This window comes from Stegostoma tigrinum, chromosome 1, assembly GCF_030684315.1.
Source record: "Stegostoma tigrinum isolate sSteTig4 chromosome 1, sSteTig4.hap1, whole genome shotgun sequence".
Taxonomy (NCBI): Eukaryota; Metazoa; Chordata; class Chondrichthyes; order Orectolobiformes; family Stegostomatidae; genus Stegostoma; species Stegostoma tigrinum.
The window spans coordinates 75,900,777-75,922,666 of NC_081354.1; the positions used below are offsets into that span (position 1 = coordinate 75,900,777).

General features: G+C 39.0%; 1 protein-coding gene across 2 annotated transcripts in view; it reads left to right on the top strand.

Moving 5' to 3' along the window:
- Positions 1–21,275, top strand: part of LOC125452177 (AF4/FMR2 family member 1-like) — a 156,736-nt gene extending 135,461 nt beyond the window's left edge. For both annotated transcript variants that reach the window (XM_048530269.2, XM_048530261.2), the window contains exons 12-21: positions 9–97; positions 1,756–1,999; positions 3,962–4,059; positions 4,154–4,217; positions 9,490–9,626; positions 9,794–9,865; positions 11,464–11,557; positions 12,098–12,141; positions 12,942–13,147; positions 13,888–21,275. In XM_048530269.2, coding sequence (XP_048386226.1) covers positions 9–97; positions 1,756–1,999; positions 3,962–4,059; positions 4,154–4,217; positions 9,490–9,626; positions 9,794–9,865; positions 11,464–11,557; positions 12,098–12,141; positions 12,942–13,147; positions 13,888–14,009 — 1,170 coding nt within the window. In that variant the 3' untranslated portion in view covers positions 14,010–21,275. The remainder of the gene's footprint in view (positions 1–8; positions 98–1,755; positions 2,000–3,961; positions 4,060–4,153; positions 4,218–9,489; positions 9,627–9,793; positions 9,866–11,463; positions 11,558–12,097; positions 12,142–12,941; positions 13,148–13,887) is intronic.
- The last annotated feature ends 615 nt before the right edge of the window (positions 21,276–21,890 follow it).

Sequence of the window (21,890 nt, forward strand, 5' to 3'; positions counted from 1 at the left end):
TATTTCAGGTTGACGTGGAAACGAGTGAGAGCAAAAAACTAAAGCTGAATAAAGAGAACAAGTCCTCTTCAAGCCATAAGGAATCCAGTCATAAGCGGTGTGTATGCGATATCTCAATGTCTAAAATTAGTTAGAGAGATTCCTTGCAACACATTTGAGTTCTCGTCGGACACCTGTTGAACTCTGCTGATTCACAATTCATAGCTGAAAGTGCTTCATCCTGCATGTGTATTTTGAATATATTTAGCACATAAGTTTGTCAAACTGCAAGTCATTTCTACGCAGGTCATAAGAAACAGTCAATACTCGACATGAAAAATGTTGCATTTCTTTAAACCAAATATAAGTCAATAAATTATCATAGTGGATAATGCTAGATCTACACTGTGTCATCAGACATATCTGTAGAGGATTTTGTATCGTACAAGCATATTTAACTTCTCCAAGGCACTTAATAATTTATATAACTTCTTAAGTTGGATACCAGTAAAATCATTATCAAATGCCTTTCACAGCCCAAAACACTCAATGTTGTCTAAAATCAAAAAATGAGGCATACACAATCTCACTGTCCCCCTCTCGTGCACAATCTAGACTTCGCTTTTGTGGATAAAAGGATATGGGAGGAGGGTGACATTAGGGTGTTGGGCTCACTGGTCAGCTATGATCCTATTGAATTGTGAAGCAGGCTTGAAGTCGAATGCTCTATTCCTGCTCGTATCTTCCACGTTTTTATGTAATGTCCCCAGGCTCATCGACAAGACCACTTTAGGTAGGAGAGAAAGCATTGGGTAGGTGAAGATGACAAAATAGGCTGGAGACAGATACAGACAGGTTCACTGAGTGGGCATGCAATTGGCGAATGGAATGGAATACAATGCGGAGAAATCTCCATTTGCGGGAGAGATTTGCAGGCTAACTCAGTGGCAGATTAAAATCGGTTTCCCTGCCCGGTCACATTTCCAGGTGGTTGCCCTAAGGGAGGGCCATTTTCTGACCAGATTTTATAACATTGCAACATGAAGGTACTGAGTGTATCAGAGTTTGCTACATCCCATCATATTATCTACATTGCTGTCTGTATCAGGTGAATTGTATTCCATCTGCCATGTTTTAAGATGGTGAAATGTGATCACGTTTGTAGGAAGGGGGAAAGAAAACAATGGTTGAGGTAAGAATGGTGAGAAATTAGTAAATGTTATTATCCAGGGCTTTAGGGTAATCTTGTACACACAAATCAGAAAGTTAACTTGATCGTAGAACCAACAAGTAGGAGAATAGGTTGGTTTGTATGTAGAACGAACTGTCGGGGAGGTGGTAAATGCAGGCACAGGTATAATATTTGAAATACATTTGGACAGGTACGTGAACAGGAACTGTTTAGAGGCATATAGGCCAAATGCAGGCAAATGGGCCTAGTTTAGCTTAAGAAACTTGGTCAGCATGGATAAGTTGGACCAAATATCGTGTTTCTATGCTGTATAACGATGACTGAGTAGGACATCAAAGTTCCTTTTTCCTATGTATAAAGGAGAGATTCTAATAGAAGGTTCCCTTTTTACTTTTCCTACCTATTCCGTTAAAACAACAATGTTGAAAGAAGGTCTGTTGTCAGAACATACTGTAATTTAGTTATGGTCTGTGAATTCCTATTCTGTTGCTATTAGAAAATGCTGCTGACTCCTCAAATGTGCACTCTTCACTTTGATATTGAAGTACCTGGAAGATAACAAAAGAATTGTTATTTGATTTCAGAGTTCCCCAGTCTTCCTCTGAGAAGGAAAACCCATTTTTACTGCCACTTCCATCTCCTGCACAGAAGCCAGCAAAGGTAGCTCACAAACGGCACAACAGTGGAAGTAATACTTCCGGCCAGATCTCCACCATGAGTGCTACTGATAGCAAGGATTGTAGCAGCAAGATTAACTCTTCGTCCAAATCACTATCCTCCAAGCACAAAAGAACAGAGGAGAAACAGTCTGGGCACTTAAAAAGCAAGGTATAAATGCCAACACAGCTTAATCTTTTAGCTCAAAGATGAGAACTGTCAAGTGGATTGTTTCATAATTGGGCATTTGTTCAAATGCTGTCTTGAAGCGTACTGTACATAAATATTTAGCACCGTAGTTATTGGATATAAAGTTTTTTTTTAGGATTTGTAAGGTTGGTTTAGTTTAGCAATTTAAGTTGCTTGATAGAGAAGCTGCCTTTCCTGATAAACATCCCATTCTGCCTGCTCACTGATGCTCAGTTTGGATTTTTCCTGGCTGACTTTCCTCTGATGTTTACCCCCGCATTGCCCTAGATACAGGCTGAATGTCAAAGGAAGGGTGAGACAGTTCCTAACTGAACCTCAGCAAAACTGCAGCCAATGTGAAAACCCCCCAGTGGTTGGATCGTATCTGATGAGAGGATACTTGTGACCTTCAGAAACAGTTATCAGACTCCTGGATGTTGCTGCAGGAATTCCTCTAGCAGCATGTTGGATCCAGTCTCCTCCTGTCCATCCCTCTTGCATGAGCTCAGGAGTGGGTTGTGTTCTGTGATCTTTCCAGTGTTCCACTTATTCCCCCAATAAGAAGGAAATATAGAATCCTACAGTACAGACAAAGGCCATTTGACCCATCATGTCTGAATCAACTCCTGAAAGAGCTGCTCAGCCAGCCCCATCTCTGTATCCCTCTAAATTTGTCATTTTCAAATAGCTATCTCTGGTCTCTTTTTCAAACCATGTTTGGAATCCACCTCCACCACTCTCATGGGCAGCGCATTCCAATCCAAGCCATTCCGAGTAAAGAGCTTTCTACTCCTGTTCCTAATGCTCTCGCTGACATTCCTGACCCCTTACATCAGCTTATCCGGATTGGATAAGCACTTGCGCCACACAAGTGATACCTGATGACCGCTCCGAGCAAGGCAAAAGCCAGACATTTTTCCAATCATTCACATGTACCTGAGCTATTAATGTTCAGAAATTAACTTTCCAACTATTCTAACAAGTGTACACTATTGGCTGGATGATCTGTGGAGAATGACTCCTGATCCTTCAAAACCTCTGTGCCTTGATCAATACTCAAGACAGGTATGTGATGGAATATTCCTGCTTTGCTTAGATGGCTTCAGAGAAAACAGCACTACCATCCAGAATAAAGCAGTTTACTAAATCAGTACCCTGCCATTGAGTTGAGTGTATTGTCGCTAGGGTAGGCATGATCTATTCAGCTTTCTGACCTGTCGTTTCTCATGATAGACGCTGCTGTGTTTTCAAGCATTTTTACATTTTGGTTTCAGATCTGTGGCTTTCTATTGAATTATTGAGATGTGATTTGAAGGCTTAATGGATCAATATCTTAGTTTACATCATATCATTTCTTCATGTTCTTTGAATGGGCACTATATTTTTGATAATTGGCTGAGGATTTCAACTGTTAACGCAGTAGGTTATTATGTAATGCTACAGAAATAATTAGTAATTTATGGCATCACTGCAGAGGTATGTGCTATTTCTTTTCTGCTGTTTCCCACTTGCCCTCTCCAAAGCTGTGACTCTTGATTAAAATGTTTGAGGGGAGCCTTGGTCAGGTTTCTGAAGTCTCACCTGAACGGTTGCTTTTCAGCATGGACTCTGTGTTTCAAAAAGTTCCAGCTGTGCTCATTCAGCATACAAATATATGCATTTTTCGGCAATGGTCAGTGGAAAGCAACTGACTCAAAGATGGTTTCGTCATTCGCTGTGGTGCACTGAACCCACTTACAATGCCGTCAGTGTTGCCTTCCTGAAACCACTCCGTTCAGGAAAAGTGTGGAATGAAAGATAGGATCATCCTGTTTTTGAAAGCTAGGGCCATGTCCATTTGATATGTTTGCCCATTCAGTAAAGTTGAAGCCTGATAGATTGTTTTGTGTCTGTATCATATTCAGAGGTTCAAAATTAATATTGACAAAACCTTCTTATCGACAGGTGCCTTACCAGGGTACTGCCAGTAAAACCACTCCAGAACAATCCCTCCTGAATGGAAATTCCAAACCCACAAGGCCTCTGCTCAAGTTTGATGACAAGTAATTTACTTCAATTTCACTCTGTTCTTTTCCATGGCATCAAAATATGCTGTAATATAGTACCTATACTAACCTCTACCCACTTTTTCTTAAGGCAATATCCGGTAGAGCATCACTTGCGAGAAGCCAAAAAAGTAAAGCACAAGGCCGATGTCATGGTATGTTACTGGAAGTGACCTAATCAGAAATGTGGAAAAATAGCTTTATCTTTAGTCTTTGGCTAATTGTTTCCTGATGACTAGCTGACAAATTTGAGAACAACAATATAGGAGAGAGTCTGAAGCAGAAGGGATTACAAATTGATATGATTATAGTTGATGGTAGCCCAGTTTCTTTGGCTATAAGGTTTCTTTCTGTAATTTGGTTACCTTGGTGGTTAGCCACTGAACATATTCAAATGCAGCTGTCCTAATGCACTGACGTAAGTTTATTATATAAGACTTTTTTTAAAATGTGGAAAGAACTTGCTATGAACAGCAAAAGTATTTGCCCCTTTTTCTCTCTAATATCCATCAGATGTTTGCTGTCTGGTACCGGAGTGAAATATCACCCGTTTCATTGCTTACTCAACTGGTGAGGTCACATATGCTTCCTTTAAGTAAATTTCCATACGTTCACCAGATCTGATTCATTTCATCTCTCCCCAGGACACACAGACACAATCTACCCCATTTAATTTTTCTCATTGAACTCTTAAGTATGAAATCTCTCTCTCTTTCTGTAGTTTTCTCTACTTGAGGCTACTAAACAGCATATTTGTTGGTATGGATCCCTTCTTCCGAATAGAACCTGCTTCGGATGGTGGGAATGTCCATTTGTTTCTCTCTAGTTTGTAAAAGCCCACCTTAGTAAATACTTGAGAAATTATCTCACCAGTTAGCTTTGTCGAATTAATGAGAAAAATAGCAGAAATTGCTGGAAAGGCTCAGGTCTGGCTTCATCTGTGGAGAAGAAATCAAAGCTAATGTTTTGAGTCCAGTGACCCTGAAATGATGGTACTAAAGAAAAAGTTTTTTTATACAGAAGATAAGTTGGGAGGTGAGGAAATAAGGAGTAAACAATAGGTGGTGATTCAGCTCAAAGAGAGAGAACAACAGCTAGACAGACAAAGGAGTGAATAACAATCGGCCTTGGAGAATGGATAGCTACTAATGGGAACTGTTAGTGGTTAACAGTGGGTAGTGTGTAATAACCGAATATGTGATATATCAAGGCCTGGTCTGTGGGGGTTCGGCTAGCGATATGGTAGAAGGTGCTTCAAGCTGTAAAATTGTTGAACTCAACATTGAGTCCAGAAGGCTGCAACGTTTCCAAGCAGAAAATCCGGTGCTGCTGTTCCTGTTGAGCTTCGCTGGAGTTCTACAGCACACTGAGATGGATGTTGGCCAGGGAGCAAGGTATTGTGTTGAAGTATCAGGCAAGTGGAAGCCCAGGGTCTCTTTTGCAGACAGAATACAAGTGTTCTGCGAAGTGGTCACCCAGTCTACACTTTATTTCCCCAGTGTAGAGTAGATGAGATTTGTGAGCAGCAAATACAATAGGCGAGATTGAGAGAGTTTGCAGGTAAAGTGCTGCTACACCTGGAAGGTGTGTTTTGGGCCCTTTGATACTGAGGTGGGAGGAAATAAGAGGGCAGTTGTTTGCAGGCGAACGTGCCATGGGGCTGCGGGAGGGTGTTTGGAGTGAAGGAGAAGTGAACTAGGGTGTCCTGGAGAGAACGGAATTGCAGAAGGCTGACAAGGGAGGAGAGGGGAATGTGTCTGGTGGTGGCATCTCGCTGGAGGTGGTGGAAATGGTGGCCAATGATTTTCTTGATGTGGATGCTGTGGGATGGTAGGTGAAGATAAGGAGCACTTTATTGCTGTTGCAGGAGGGAAGAGAAGGGGTAAGGACTGAAATGCAGGAGATGGGTTGGACCCAGCTGAGGGACCCATCAACTATGGTGAGGAAGAAGGTAGGCAATTCGGAGACTTATGTCAAAGTTGGCATCATCGGAACAGATGTGATAGAACAGAAGAACTGGCAGAATGGAATAGAGTCTTTATGGGAAGTTAAGGTGTGAGGATGTGCAGTCAAGGTAACTGGGAGTCCTTGCATTTTTAGTGGATATTGGTAGCCAGCTTATCCCCAGAAATACAAACATGTCGATGAATAGAAGATAGGCGTCAGATGGATCAGGTGATGTTGGGAGCAGGGTGGAAATTGGATGGGAAGTTCTCAATTCTGAATGAGAAAGGGAGCAGCACTGATAATATCAGTATACCAGGGAAAGAGGTTGTGGCTGGGGGCTGGAATAGGACCGGGTCAGGGAATGTTCCGCATACCCCACAAAGAGACAGGCTTACTGGGGCCCATGCTGGTACTCATGGCCACCCCTTTGATCTGTAGAAGGAGAAAAGAGTTAACAGAAAAGTTATTCAGAGTGGGGGAGAAGCTTGGCCAGGCAGTGGACAGTTCAGGCCTTTCTTCCAGAAAGTAGCTTGTCTAGTCATTAGCTTGATTGCTTGGAAGTGTTGTTTTGACCCAATACTTAAGAGTTTGTGACCTTTCCTTGAGGAAATAAAAACCTTCACAATTGAAAACCAGAAACAAATTTATCTATATAATCCTGTTCCCAAATCTGATTGGCAGCCTTTATTTTTATTAATTTTTTTTTTGTAACGGTGATTGGTATATCTAGTTCATTCTTTGTCAACTGTAGAAACACATTTCAGCATGGATGTTAAAGATTTCCTCAGTTCTGAGGAAGGGTCACTGGACCTGAAATGTAAACTCTGATTTTTTTTCCTTCAGAGATGCTGCCTGACCTCCTGAGCTTTTCCAGCAGCTTCTGTTTTTGTTTTTGAATTAGAAATGTGCAGTTAGTTCGCTAGGATGTTACTCAGGATTGAGAGTTTGTTGTGAAAGGAGAGCTGAGGTGTTTGATTAGTAAACCAGAAATATAAAGTTATATAACCTGTAGGAAGCCTCAAGCTGTTGAGGAGCTATGATACAGTAATGGAGTATTTCCACTGTTAAAATATTTGCAAAATTAATTTAAAAGAAGACAAAACACTTGCAAATTAAATTGCAAACTGCTTGTGAAGCGGGAATGTAGTTTTTTGTGAAAGACAAATGGATGGTTACTTAAAGAAGGACCACTAAAGTTTTCGTGCAGAGGAAAACACCAATGTGGAACTGATGGACCGGACTCTCTCTCTCTCTTATGAAGAAGCAGCAACTATGTGCGACATTTACATCACGCCTTCATGAATTAGGAAAGGGATGATGAACTCCCAATCAGGGATTAGAGATAACAAAGTGTGAAGCTGGATGAACACAGCAGGCCAAGCAGCATCTCGGGAGCACAAAAGCTGACGTTTCGGGCCTAGAGAGCTCTCTGATGAAGGGTCTAGGCCCGAAACGTCAGCTTTTGTGCTCCTGAGATGCTGCTGGGCCTGCTGTGTTCATCCAGCTCCACACTTTGTTATCTTGGATTCTCCAGCATCTGCAGTTCCCATTATCTCCGATCCCAATCGGGGATTAGTTGAGTTGACCAGATGGGCCTTTAGTACCTTGAAGGGTTGAGCTGGAATGCGGGCAAACTACTTGAATAACCGGATGAGAATTTTTAAATTTGGATACTTTGGGGTGAAACAAACAAGGTGCAGCATGAAGCTTTAGCTGATCTAAAATTTATGGAAGTTGGCTGTTTGCTGTTGGCTTGAAGGTTTACAGCGATGCTCTGTCTGCAAGTGACAAAGATGTGGATGTTGGGTTCAGCTGTGGTTGAACAAAGCTCAATAACGTTGGAATGGAAAAACGCAGACTTTGTGTAGTTTGATGTAGTTTATGACTGGGTTGGAAGCTCTGTCTGATGTCTGACAGGATTGCTCACTTTCAAGGAGCCAGTTCAGCTCATGATCCTGGTAGGGAGTGGATGGGACATGTAATGATAGTTAGTTCGGACATGGACATGATCGTCCAATCCCCTGATATTAAAGAGAAGTTCTTTGATCTTTTTGAATGGTAATTTGGTGCAATTTTATTAGCACAGCTGCGAATAGGCTTATTTTTTGTTTAAGGCACTCATTGAAATACTTTTCTTGTTTCTCACCGTGGAGTTCATGATCTTAAATAGCTGAAAATGAATTTTGAAAGTTATAGTGAACCATTTACAAGCTTAATTGGTGCACTTTTGTGAGCTATTCAATATTTAAACAGGATTTATCAGAGTCTTTGCACTTAAAATAGAAGCTTAATCTCAAGAGCTGCTTTAAAGGGCCATAAATGGGCATTATTAGTGGAGATGAGAATTAATCCAGTGTGGAATGTGGGCAGTACAATGTTCAAATTCATGGAAACTCAATTTGTGCTTCTTAATAATCCCCATTCATCTTGATTTTAACTAGCTATCAGTTCTTTTCCTCAATGCACAATTCAGAGATGATTTCACTGGGAATCCTTTCCACTAAGGATGGATGTGTGTGTAACCCCTGATTCAGACTCAAAGTCGTCATTTGAATTTTGGAAGCAAAGCTTTCATGGAATCTCGACTAAGCTGTAGCACAGTGAATGCTAGAGTCCAATTAAAAGCTGTATTGCACTAGAATATTAAAAATTAAGAATCCAATGTTGTCACAGCTTTTTTAAATGCTGCTTGTTGTAGATCACTGGTTAATGGCAACATTGACCCTATTGAGATTGGAAAAAGTATATATTATTAAATTAGTGATGTTTTTCAAACCTTGTGGTGAGAGCAGAAATATTTCACTTAAAAGCAAAAGCCCCTCTAATTGATCCAGAAGCATAAAATTGTTTATTTTGAAGTAATGGACCCACCTGAAATATTGAATCCCTTCTCCATTTTTGGTATGAACCATTTAATTAACTTTTGGGTGTTTATGGCATTCCATGAATTATATTGTCATCATTGCTGAATGTGGTTGTTAATTGCAGATTTATTGATTAATTGAATTTAAATGTCACGAGTTGCCAGGGTGGAGTTTGAACTTCTGTCCCGAGCATTGCCCAGACTTTAGGATTGCTAGTCCAGTAATATTTCCTGCCTCAACCTAATAGCTTTCCTTTCCCCCTCTTCTGAAGGAATTTGATTTCGACAATAGTGTGTACGATTGTCAAATATCCTAAAGTAATTTGCCTAAGGGACCTTTGTCGATGGTAATCAATGATATAGTGAGCATTGCCAAACTGTTCAATCGTGGGGGGACATTTGCAACACACCTGAGCCCTGATCAAATTTTCCTTAAACCCACTAAGCTTCCAAACGCCTATCATGTAACCCACAACACACAGCAGTGCTCACACGACCACAACTGAAACTACTCACATCAGGGATTCAACAGAAAATTCATTATTATAAATTTCATGTTAAGTAAATCAAAACAGTAACCATGGTTTTAATACCAAGCTTATTTTTCTCACAATTAGTCCGACAAGATTGGGAAAGCTTTCAATTACTTGGACGCTGCACTATCGTTTGTTGAAAGTGGTATAGCGATGGAAAGTGAGGCACAGCCACCAAAGTCTGCTTATACCATGTTTTCTGAAACAGTGGATTTAATCAAGTAAGTGCCCTCATATCTTGATCTGGTTAACACACTGATTAATTTTCTTCAGTTAGTAATGTTTCTCACAAAAATTGCCTTCAAACTGACTGTTCTGTTGTCTGTTTCTGATTTCAATGATTATTCTGCCATTTGGTATAACCTCCATTTTCTAACTTCCATTACAGGTACATTATGAAACTCAAAAACTTCACCGACTCATCAGCAACTACTGTGGAAAAAATATTTGTGGTGTTATGGTAAGTAACAATTGTGCTGACCTTTTGAGCCGTTTATTGTCACAAAATTCAAAATACCCAAATCCCATGGTATGTTGACAAAAGGGTTGCGGTTAAATTGATATAGCGTGAGGAGGCTCTTGATGGAGTGTAACAATGTGGGAGAAAGTCAGCTGAAGGACTGAAAGGAGATATGCTGCAGGAATCAGACAGACATTATTTATGGCAGAAAAAGGCAAAGCTATAGAGGAAGACTCGATCAGTTTGTAAGAAAGCACTGAAAAAGGGGGAAAATAGAGGTGATGGAGAGCAGTGGATGCAGGTGACGCATTTTGGGCAATTTGTAATTTATAAAAAGCGATGCTTAAGAGATCAAAAGGAGATCAAGTGATCAAGTCTAGAAGCTTAGGGTGTGACCCATAGCATGTGGCTGTAAAGGTGGACACAGGCAATTTTGAAAAGATGAAAATAAGGACTCTTGATCATGGCTCAGCCTGACAGTATCAAGACTGCACACTACTGGGCTCAGCTTGAGTGATTTGCTGAGGAGAAGAATGGAACCTGGGTTAAGATGCAACATTTTGTTTTTTGACAGGCAGTAAAACAGTATATTTTTGGCCTTACTGATGTTGAAGGTAGTTCTTGCTAATTTAGGACATAAGACAAAGGAGTGGAAGTAAGGCCTGTGTGCTGCCTGTCAATTAGGAGTGAATGGCAATGGCTAAAAGGTGACAAGTGAGCTGGGTGTCCGCAGTATCCAAATAAATTGTCGATGCCCATGATACTGATAAAGAGTATCATGCAAACAAATAAAAATTCATAAAGGTTGACTTGGTCAGGTTAGGTGTAAAATCAGGCTGGGCCATTGCCTTGGATAAGAAACAGTAAAATAGGATGTAAAAAGCTTTATATCAAATTAAATTAACTGATAGCATATAAAGATTTGAGACTTGATCTAATAGTGATCAAGCTATTAGCAGCTAGTGATCAAGGTGATATGTTGCAAAGTGATTCAAGGTTAGTAAAAATTCCAGGATATCTAACATTTAGAAAATACATGTAAAATGGAATAGCAGGAGGGAGACCCTAACAATAAAGATTCTCGTCTTCAGAGCATTATTAAAGTATACAGTCCACGTAGAACATAGAAGTTCAAGGTGGCAATTCACCATGACAGCAACAAAGAGAAATTAGGGATGAGCAACAAATGCTGACTTCGTGATGTTCACATCCCACAAACAAATAAAAATGGTGTGTACAGGAAAGTGAAGTAAAGGGCGGCTATCAGCCAGGAACTTACAAAATTGCACAGTGGCAAAATGTCTACAGGAACTATTTATTTTGTTTGTATGTCTTGGTACTATCTTAAATGCTGCAGAAATGTAAAGTACTGCAATGTGGTCATAATCAGAATAGTATTGTCTTGCATCCAGAGTGAAGCTAGTTAATCTAATCAGTGCTTTTCTGTTAGAAATTTATGAAATTACTAGTTTCTAATGCAGAATTTTTGAAAGCTTGAGTTGTAATTGCATCATGGTCCTCTTTTGTTTGTAGCCATTTTGTTGAGAATCTTTTCATGACTCTCTTTTTGTTTTCCTTTCTAAATTCATAATTAATAGTATTCGCTGCCAGTCTTTGCTCTTTATGGCAATGTTCCGATTTAAGAAGGATACTGCTTTGAAATATTCAAGGACTTTAACTGAACATTTCAAGGTAAGCACAGCGAGGAAAAGCTGAATGGATTTGTTAGCCTCTGCATAGATCACTTGGCATGACGAAACACATGTTTTCGGGTTAGGTCAGTTAGGTGTTGAGTGTTGACAAAAGTTTTTAGTCATTCCACTGTTAACCTTTCCATATACACCACTTAGTACAGACCTCTGCACAAGTTAGATAATGTTATCAAAACCTAATCTAGTTAATCTCGCTCAATGCAGCAGTTGGGGCAAGAGAATTTGTTATCCAAAATATTATCATCTGACTTCTCTCACAAAGTGCAAAATTAGCTAACAAAAGGGTGCAGGCTCAAGTTTAGCATTAATACCCTTCCATGGTCCAGTGTCATCTGTCTAAGATGATACCTGCAGAATGACTTTTGGGGTAAAGCATCAGAATGTAGTTGCCACATGAGAAACAGTACCCCCAACACTAGTCCACATACTCAGGGGGAAAAAAAAGAGGGATGTAAAAAATTTGTTTGCTAACCTCAAGAATTTTGCAACAAATTGAATGAATGTTTTACTTGCATTCCAGAGTTCTTCAAAGACAGCTCAAGCTCCATCTCCTTGTGTTGCCAGGTAATGAGTGTATGCCATTGTAATGTTGACCCCATTAAATTAATACTTTAAATATTAATAAGTAAATAATTAGCTACTCTGCACCAAGGACCAAAGGCAAGACAAATGAATGGTTCTGTATTGTTCTAGCTAACTCTTCAAGGAGTTGGGGGTGGGGTGCGTTGGGAGTGGGGACAAGGCCTTCATGAACGGCCACAGAGATTTGAATGCCTGTTGTAGGTCTTATTCTGTGTCGCATACCAGCCATCCAGCCAACTGAGCTAATTATAACCTGCCACTCCCAAATTGCATTGTCTAAAATATATTTGCTAAAATTACAAGTATTGCTGCCATACATCTGGCTTATTCTACATTAATCAACTGCAAATTAAAGAAGGTAAATTATCCACCGAAATACCCGTATTAATCGTTCAGTTTGGACTTAGTCCACATAGTCGGTACATTGTGTTCATGCCATCTGCCTTTACCCATTATCCATCAGCAAACCATGATTAAGTCATCCTAGTCAATTCTACTACTCCCAGCGATTAATCATCTGCCAATGAGTTTTCACTACTAAAACTTCTCTGACATCTGGGCTTCATGGATATGTTATATTCATTTATTTACAAAAAGGACTTGAAATTGTTGTCTGCTGTAGCCCATTTGTTTCACGTTTTAAGAAATCAGGTGCAGTGACTTTTTTTTTTGTTTGCAGCGGTAGGGTTTTGTGTGGAACACTGAACGAGAAACTTACTAGGTGAAGGATAACATATGTTTGCCTTTACGATCGGCCCTAATTTCTTTGTTTTTCTGTTCAGAGGTACCGGCACACCTTCTCCACTGTCTCAGACACCATCCCCTGCCAGCTCCGGAGGTTCCCAGCCAGGATCTGGTAATGGTGCGAGTGTTGCCATTCCACACGTGATTCATCAGCTGGCTTCCAATTATGTCAACATTACTTCCATTTTCCTCCATGGCCATGACCTTTGGGAACAAGCAGATGCACTAGCGAAAAAGAACAGGGGTAAGAATACCTAAACTAATGGGGGCAGGGAAGGGTTTTCTTGTAACTGATTAAAGGACCTTTAACCCCCGCTTTACTATTTATCTCAAGTGTTCACATGCGGAATGACTTAAGTTACTAATTGCATGAGTTTTTTTAAGTTAAATGGTAGGTGTGTTTGTGCTAACTTTTAAAATGCCTAATTAATTTTATGATTATAGGCTACTATGTAGTACAAGTAGATAACTGCTCATGTAATGTGAAGTCATAACTTATTTATACAAAAGTTATGTTAAGTATCCAGGCATAAGAATCTATTCTTGACTGGCATTGCAAGTAAAATTTCAGTTCTTTGACCTATGTGTGAAATGTGGTCAGATTGTTGTAGATTTATATAAATTTTGTTTTTTTTTAATCCGTTCCTCTCTCAAGTTGAGAGTGGGAACCTAAAATATTCAAATTTGTTTTCATTTATCTGTTTAAAGATTCCTTCTCTTTGCATGGTTTTCAAATCTTAGTTTACAATTCCATTTCCTTAGTGAGGTCTATTTATATTGCACTCCATGAATTTAACATTTTTGAATTCGCACACATGATGCGAATACTGAGAGTAAAATGCCTCTGCATTTGAATTAAGTTACTTTGGATAAACGGGTTGCCAGATGGGCATAGCCTGAATCTCATTGTGTCCCACTTTTAGTCCTGTTAGCCTGCTTACCAGGAAATGTTTACAACCTTGTTTTTTTGTTTTCGTCTCTTAGAATTCTTCGCAGAGCTTGACGCAGCAGTTGGCCTTTTATCCCTGACCAGCAGCATGACTGAACTTGTACACTACACCAGACAAGGTTTACATTGGTTGCGACTGGACACTAAATTACTATAACAAGATGCTGAAAATCGTTTTGACATCAGCCAGTTTGTCCTTCAGCACCAAAGCCACGGCTGCCCAGTGTTGTTTTTTTATTTTAATGAGGAATGATAAATGTAAAGATGTCTTTGTGCAGCAAAAACTTTAATAATGTAGGTCAGCACTGAATTTCCACAAAAATGAACCGGCTGAACCTTCACTTCATGAACAAAAGTGCAATTTTTTTTTTTTCTCTTGACCCTTGTGGAATTGGAGGATTAAAACACGGTCTTCAACACTTTATTTTTGTTGAAGCAACCTTGAAGGATAAAGGGCTCGAAAGGACTCCTATTGGCCTCTGTCCTGGTCAAGAAACAAAGTGGCTGCTGCCTTCTCTTAACTTTCTGGCAACAGTATACATATTGTGCATTAGCTAGCTGCTTTATGTTTGGATAAAGATATAGCAGACAAAGAATGTTGTATTCAATCACAGGAACATTGTTGCAGTGATTTCCTGGAGAGCCCTTTAACACAATACCTAGAGGACAAGGTACCTCCAGGAGGTTAATATGCAAGTGTTTAAAGTGTCCAACTTAACTTTATTCGTAAATTAGGAGCTGTGAAAAATAACTTTAATTTTCTTGGATTTTTTTGCCCCAGTTACATCTATATTTACTGCCTTTACTTCTGTATTTATTAGAAATTTTGTTTCTTTTCCCATTGGACCCAAGTATTGCTGGCAAAGCATGATTAATAGAACAAAGTAGTGTAATTTTTTTTGGTGTAGGGGGTCTGGGGAGGAAGGCTGGGGAGAAGAGGTTGATGGGCGTTGCCTGCCCTTTACGTAGCTCAGATCAAAGCCATGTGTAGCTTTTCTCGGAACAATCTACTAATGTTCGGTGTGCCTTAGACATTCTACTTTGTACGTAAGTAGTTATTTCTAGCCATAGATAAATTGCTGCTTTAAGGGTCTGGAGTAAGGAAAATATGAATGGTGTGTTGAAAAGTGGTCAAATTCCTATAATGTGAGTACAATTTAGTTCTGTATAGTCAACCTTGTGAGAAATGAGGGTTTGACATAGATCATTATTTCATCATTTTCTGTTCCCTGTACACCAGACTTGTCCTGAGTAAAGGTGAGCAAACTGCTTGGATGTATAATTACCCTTTTGGGGCAATTTTCTACCTATTATTTTATTTTTATAAATAGGGAAATGTGATTTTCTTGCTGTGAGGGGCGGGTGGGGTAGAGAAAATATTTTCCGAAAATGTTGCCACTTTCAGATTTTATTTAAAACCTACTTAGAGCAGAATTTTTTTTCAGAAAATGCTGAAAACCTGATAGCAATATATGGATTTAAAGGACGTGGGGGAGGGGGGAGCCCAATCCATTTTTTGCTCACCTCTAGTCTTGATAATGCTGTGAATAACCTTGGCCAGCTACCTGAATGGGCCCTGTAGAGTCAAATTCTAGCATACTGCAGCTCGTGCTGCTCAAAGCTACTGGAATTCATTATAATTTTATTTGAAATTGTACTTGCACATATATATTTTTGCTGATGAAATTGCTGCAGAAATGCTCAAGAGTCTATGTATTATATACACAGTAAAACCCATATGAAATAGTAAAAACCAGCACTGGTGGATCATTGAAATGAATGGAGAAAGGATACTCATGAGTTGACATGTTGAGTATCGTGTCTATATGTTGACAGTTTCAAAACTGTTTTAGTTATCACCGCCATGAAGAAATGTACATAATTCGTTAGATGCCGAAGTAGATTTTGCTTCTCCCTTTGTATCCCTTCCACAAGTTTCCAAGAACACAGGATACCACAGATGAAGGGAATATGAAAAACCCACTTTCTTTTTTTTAGTCCTTTCAACTTCCAAAATGATTTTCTTTTAGCACTTAAAACTTGAAAAGAAAAGGCTGTTGTCAATGCCCAGTATATAATACCTACAGAAAGTGTCAAATAGGTTTAATGCCCTCAAAGGCACGATCTGCTTATTCAGCAAGTAGCAGAGGCTTTTAGCGATGCTATTGCTGTCTTCAATACTACAAGTTAAGAAAGAACAGATAGCTCCCCCCACCTGCTCATCACTGTCAATCAACTTGATCTGAACTGCACAAATAGATGTTCGATGAAGTTGGGATATGGTCCATACATATACCCACCTAAACTGACTGACTGTCACAGCTGTACAGCTTTCAAATACTCTCTGTGAGGAATCTTATGACATACCAGAAGGGAACTGTTTTTTGTTTTTGGAGGGGTTAAATTATCCGCATTCAAGTTCATAATGAGTGTGGTTTCCAGACTAAGTATTCAAAAATAACTAGTAATTTCACAATTAGACTTTGACCCTGACCTTCTGACTCCCTTTCTAACTTTAAAATATTCTTTCATAGGATGCACGTGTTGCAGGCTATTCATTCTATGTTACCCTTAAGTGGTGTCAAGCTAATGCTATTGCTGCAGTCCATAGGTACACCCACTAGGCTGTTACACAGGGAGTTCCAGGATTTTAAGCTAGCTACACTGAAGGAAAGACAAAGTTATTTTGGGCACTGTCAACATACAATAAATGTTTTAATGCTTGTATTGGCTGTTTGCAGCTGATTACAGTTGGTTCTCCACTCCTGATTACTTTCCAGTGGTCCCTCTGCTGTAAAGTTTGGTGGGAGCAGTCAAACCTAGCTCCAATGCTTTCTATGATTCAACAGCCCACCAACACTCTGTGTCTTTACTCCTATGCTGAGAATGGCTGCCTGAGTGAAATCTCAAAAGTCTGCCAGGACCTTCCTGTGCTTTGAGGGAAAATAGAACTTCAAAGAGTTATATACTTTTTGCTTTGTTTCTTTCATTGCTTTACTCCAGTTTCAAACAGTTTATTTCTGCTGAGTAACTGGGTGTTGCAAATTGACAGCCATGGTGACCAGTCCTTGAGTTCCACCTTCCTTTGGTGTCATTTAACACTTGCTTATATATCTAATACTGGAAATCCATCATGTCAAATCATAGGTATATAGTCCTTGCTCGGTTTGGCACAGTAGATGTATATTTTCCTGTGCTGTGCCACTGAATTCACATTGTCTGAAAGGAGTATGCATTTTGAAGTGAAACCAGGTGCCCTGAAGCTAAAACAAATGCCATCCAGCCCTTCCTTATTCTGTTTATGCAAAAACCTGGTTGATCCATTTCTAGATACATCAGAAGCAAATTGCAAAACAGATTACAACCTTGAAGATCTCTTGTTAGAGACAGTGTGTAGCTGTACTAAAATGACATGCACTACTCTCTCTTTGTGGTGTTTTGCAAGAGTTTATTGCATTTTTAATTATTTAAGTCAGGCTTTAAGACTTTTTGTCTTAGCTGGTGCAATTTAACATTGGTTTGCTTCCTTCTGCAACATTGGAGTGTAAGTTAGCTTGAAGAATAGCACAACAATAGAAAAGGAGAGTAATTACCAGTTCACAGGTGTTGTATTCAACAATTATTTGGCCACATGCTGGCATAGTGAGCTAAAACTATCACTGGTAAAAATATTCTGACATGTTTTACAACTGAAATAACATCCATTTCTCTAGTCCCCGTTGCTATTTTGAGGGAGATGATTTGCTAAGCTGTGGTTTTGTGTGCACAGACACTCCTGGCACCTTGCATAAGTTGCTGCTCTCCATGTACTTGCTTTCACACTTGTGTTGACAGTATATTTAATGAATTTGAGAGCATCAGAGCTAAGTCAGGTTTTGTTTTCCCCTGTACCCCTACAAGTACTTTTTTCACAAGTCCTTTACATTCTGCTTGGGAGAAATGCTGGTCAAGACAGGAAGATTGTTGTTTCAGAATCCTAGACCAGGGTGAAAGAAAAGAGGAACTGCTGCCCTCTTTCATTTTTGCCCTAATTAACTCCACAGATCAAGTTTCAAGTTGGGGACCTCTAGTTTTCCAATTTCAGTTCAACTTCGCAGAAAAGTCTAATATTCACTTTTATTTGCTTTCCATTTTTTTTTCCCCCCACCACCACCAATGTTTTGTTCTGCTTATTCCTGATTCATGAACATCATTGTAAGCTTTGGTTATTCTTGCAATGTACTTTGGAAAATGGTATTGACTTTGTAACAGAATTGGTTCCACTTGATATTTTTTTGCTGCTTCCACTATTCAGGTTATTGGTTCTGATGAAATTGTACTGTTTTCAAGCTCTCTGAACTATGCCCAACTTTTATCTAGATGTTTACAGAACTACAAGACTACTTATTTTCTAGTTGCTTAGAATTAAATCTCTTGAGGAACTTCACAGATTGATCCTACCTTCTATTCAAAATATAAGAAACATATGCTAAATAATCCATATTCATGTGATGGGTGAAGAGATGCAGTCCCAATTTCGGTATAATCCCTTCTAGTGGGGGCTGCTTAGCAGTTGACTGTCGTTTTTGTTATCCCCTTCTTCACCCCACAGACTCTTCGCTGTTTTTACTTGACGTCCCAACCAACTCCAATGAACCAGTTAAGCCCTCGTGTGAAAAACTGTGAACATGGAAGACTTTCCATTTTAATGAAGTTTAACAAAAGGTTTGCCACATCTGATGTATGTCTTGCATCTGCCACTCAAGGGAGAGGTTGAGACTTGCAAGGGGACGCTGTCTCAACTTTAAATATCATAGCTTGCCCCATCATCTGTTTTTGCAGAGGCATCCGTCTATTTAGGATAAGTACTTAGTACTTGAAATTTAAGTATTAATTAAGTGGTAAGGTCCAATATTACACTGCTACTTTTAAGGGAAGCATTTCTAGGCTCAAATTTTCTATACCAAATCACAATAGAAGTTATCAGGCTGTGTGTATTGCTTAAGCTACGAAGTTTGGCCTTGTCTGATGCAAACGCAGAAAAAAGGGGAAACTCAGCAGGTCTAGCAGTACCTGTGGGGAGAGAAAGACAGTTAATATTTTCAGTCTACCATGCTTTTCCTTGAGAATGCTGAAGTTCTAAAGAAGTTTTGTATCAGGCTTGAAACATTAACTTTTTCTGTCTCCACAGATGCTGTGAGACCTGAGTTTCTCCAGCATTTTTTGCTAGTTTCAAACTTCAAGGATCTGCAGTATCTGGCTTTTGTTTGTTCTCGTGCATTGTTTATGCATACTTAAACTTCCATTGTTTTCTCTGCCTTTGTATTTGTAAGTGGTTTTCACTTTTGACAAATTCTTGCTTCCTGCCTTTTAAAGTGGTTTAAAGGTTTTAATTAACCACTGAGCAATGAGCCAAATTCTAGAAAGGTTCTATCTTTGAGTTGAGCCGGCATAAAAGTAGCCCTTGAATTCCTAAAGAAAGAATTGGCAGTGTCCCTGTACTTTCTCCAAGGATCCCCACAAGAAGCCTGAAAGAGTAACTATCAGGTATGGAAATGAGCTGATTCTAGTGTGATGCCTCAAAATTCAGAAAGAAGTCATCTCCTTGTTCCAAGGAGTGCTTGTGAATAGTGGCACTTGGACAAGGTCCAGTGCGATACTCCCTAACAGTAGTACATTGAGGTATATCATGTTTTAAATTCCTTTAACCTCACCCTGTAATGCATTGAAGTAAAGGATATAGATACCACCTAGTTTTGATTTTTAAAAGCTCCTCTTCCAAACCCCATCCCTTTCTTTCACGTGCACAGACTTCAATTAATCACCTTTCTCATGTTACATTATATTTTTTCCAAGCCAAAATCTGTTAGACCTTTTTAAAAAAAAATTAAAACGGCAAATATAGGCAAGTTTCTCTTAGTAGAAGGAACAGTGGGTCCAAACTGGTGCTGATTTCAGTTTATACTTGTTGCACAAATGCTTTTGGGAAACTGATAAGATGAAATGAATCACAACGATGAGGGATTTTTGTGTATTTTGTGTGTGAGCGCGTGTGTATTTATTGTGCCTTCATTGACCAAACTTCTCATACTTTTATTTATTAAATATATTGAATGCCAAGCAATATATGTCATTATTAACACTGCATCCTGCCCCATTATGTGTTCTTTAAACTTTACCCTAACGGAAGTGTCAAATTTCCATTAAAGCTGATTACCCGGACAACTGCTATTTGATACTTTTGTTAAGTACATACTGTTACCTTCATACTGCTGCAGGGCACCTTCCATACTCTTGCACTTTTTCTATTTTACAATGACAGTATTTTCAGTATCAAAGACATTATGGGACTTGCGTTCTGCTCGTGTAACTGAAAAGAGGAATGTGTACAATATAGCAATGTTTCTCCTACCGAGTTAATAGTTGCTACACAATAACTCAGCCACATATTTTAGAATGGATTGGGTTCCCATTTATACATTTCTGAAAATGTTTGAACTGTTGCATCTTTGGGTTCTCATCATGTACGAAGTAATCCTGCGCTTGGTCAAAAGCTCAAACAATGTAGATGCTTGTATTTCAGTTTCTTCTTTCGGAAAAGAATAGAAACTTTTCTTTTTCTGCTCACTGCCACATTTTCTGAAAAGTAATTAAATAGCATTGGCTATTAAATTCTTTATTTTATAATACCTGAAATGCATTCTTTCCTAAATTGAAGTTTGTTTGGTCAGCTTTTTATTTAATATCCATACTAAATAAGAAATAAAAAAAATGGAATTTGTTTATTACCAGATTAATTATGGCATTTTTAAATATAGGTGATGCAAACCTTTATTTGTGAACTGTAATTTCCTGAGCTTAACCAGTTTGACTGCAGCCATCGTAGATTCTGAAACACTTTAGGTCATTAGCAGTTGATTAGGATTCTGATCTAGAACTGGAATTTGCCAACTATAGGCGATCAGTCTCTACAAAGCAATGTACTAACACAAAACCCAAAGTATTATTGGAACACTGATCTGTGCCTGCTTATTGTGATAATGTAAGCTTAACAGGATTTTCTTGTTTAAACAGATGGTATTTTGAGGAAAGCAAAATAACTTTGTAATATTGAGTAAACTTCCAAATGAACCAAATTGTGCATTTGATCTTTGTATTTTAGCATATTTCCATGAAGAATGTACACTCTTTTTGGGCTTCTGTTAATAAATAGCTCTCTAGTACAATGGAACAATTTACTGCAAATTTGTAGTGAAGTTAATTTAACCTCGACGCAGATGATTATTTCCCAATGAAGGTATTTTGTTCATTATCTATATGCATCATCTATCTTACATGGAAAAACTGTTTAGCAACAGATTATTCTCTTTGACAGGGAAAACCGTGTCAGAGGTTTCCCTGCTTTAAAAAAAAAAGTTTTTAAAATAAACATATTGTTGTGTGACATTGGCTTTCACTCTGGTGTTATTTCTGTCTCTAAAGATAGTGATTGGAACACTTTGAATCATCTTCCTTCCCCATCCAGCCTTTAGGCTCAACACCTGCACTATTTACTATTCCTGGTAAAGGCATGCTGACAGGAAACCTACTCCAGAGTCTTTGTTCAATGCCCTATCTTAGTCATAAGTAAAACAAGTGAACTCATCTTATTAATCCACGGTGAGCACATTGAGCCACGCAATGTATTTTTGTCAGGCTAACCAGTTCTGAGGAAGTAAAATAGTAAAAGTGTGGTTGGGCATGCTGTAAGGGGGTGTGAGGGTTGAAAATGGTAAGTTAATCTTCAGCTCAAATAATTTCTGCATGTATGTCATGTGCTCACAGAAGGATTTATAACCTTTTTAATATAGTGTGCCATTGTAGAGGCTGCTTTGGAGATAATGTACATCGTTATCGTGCTCTGAGGGTAAGGTAACCAAAGATGATACACTTGAAGCTATTAAAAAATCATGAAGGACCTGGACAAAATAGATGGGGAGGAACAGTTCCCATTGGTTGGGTTAAGAATAAGAAGGCACAAATTTGAGGTAATTGGCAAATGTAGCAATGAGGTCATGAG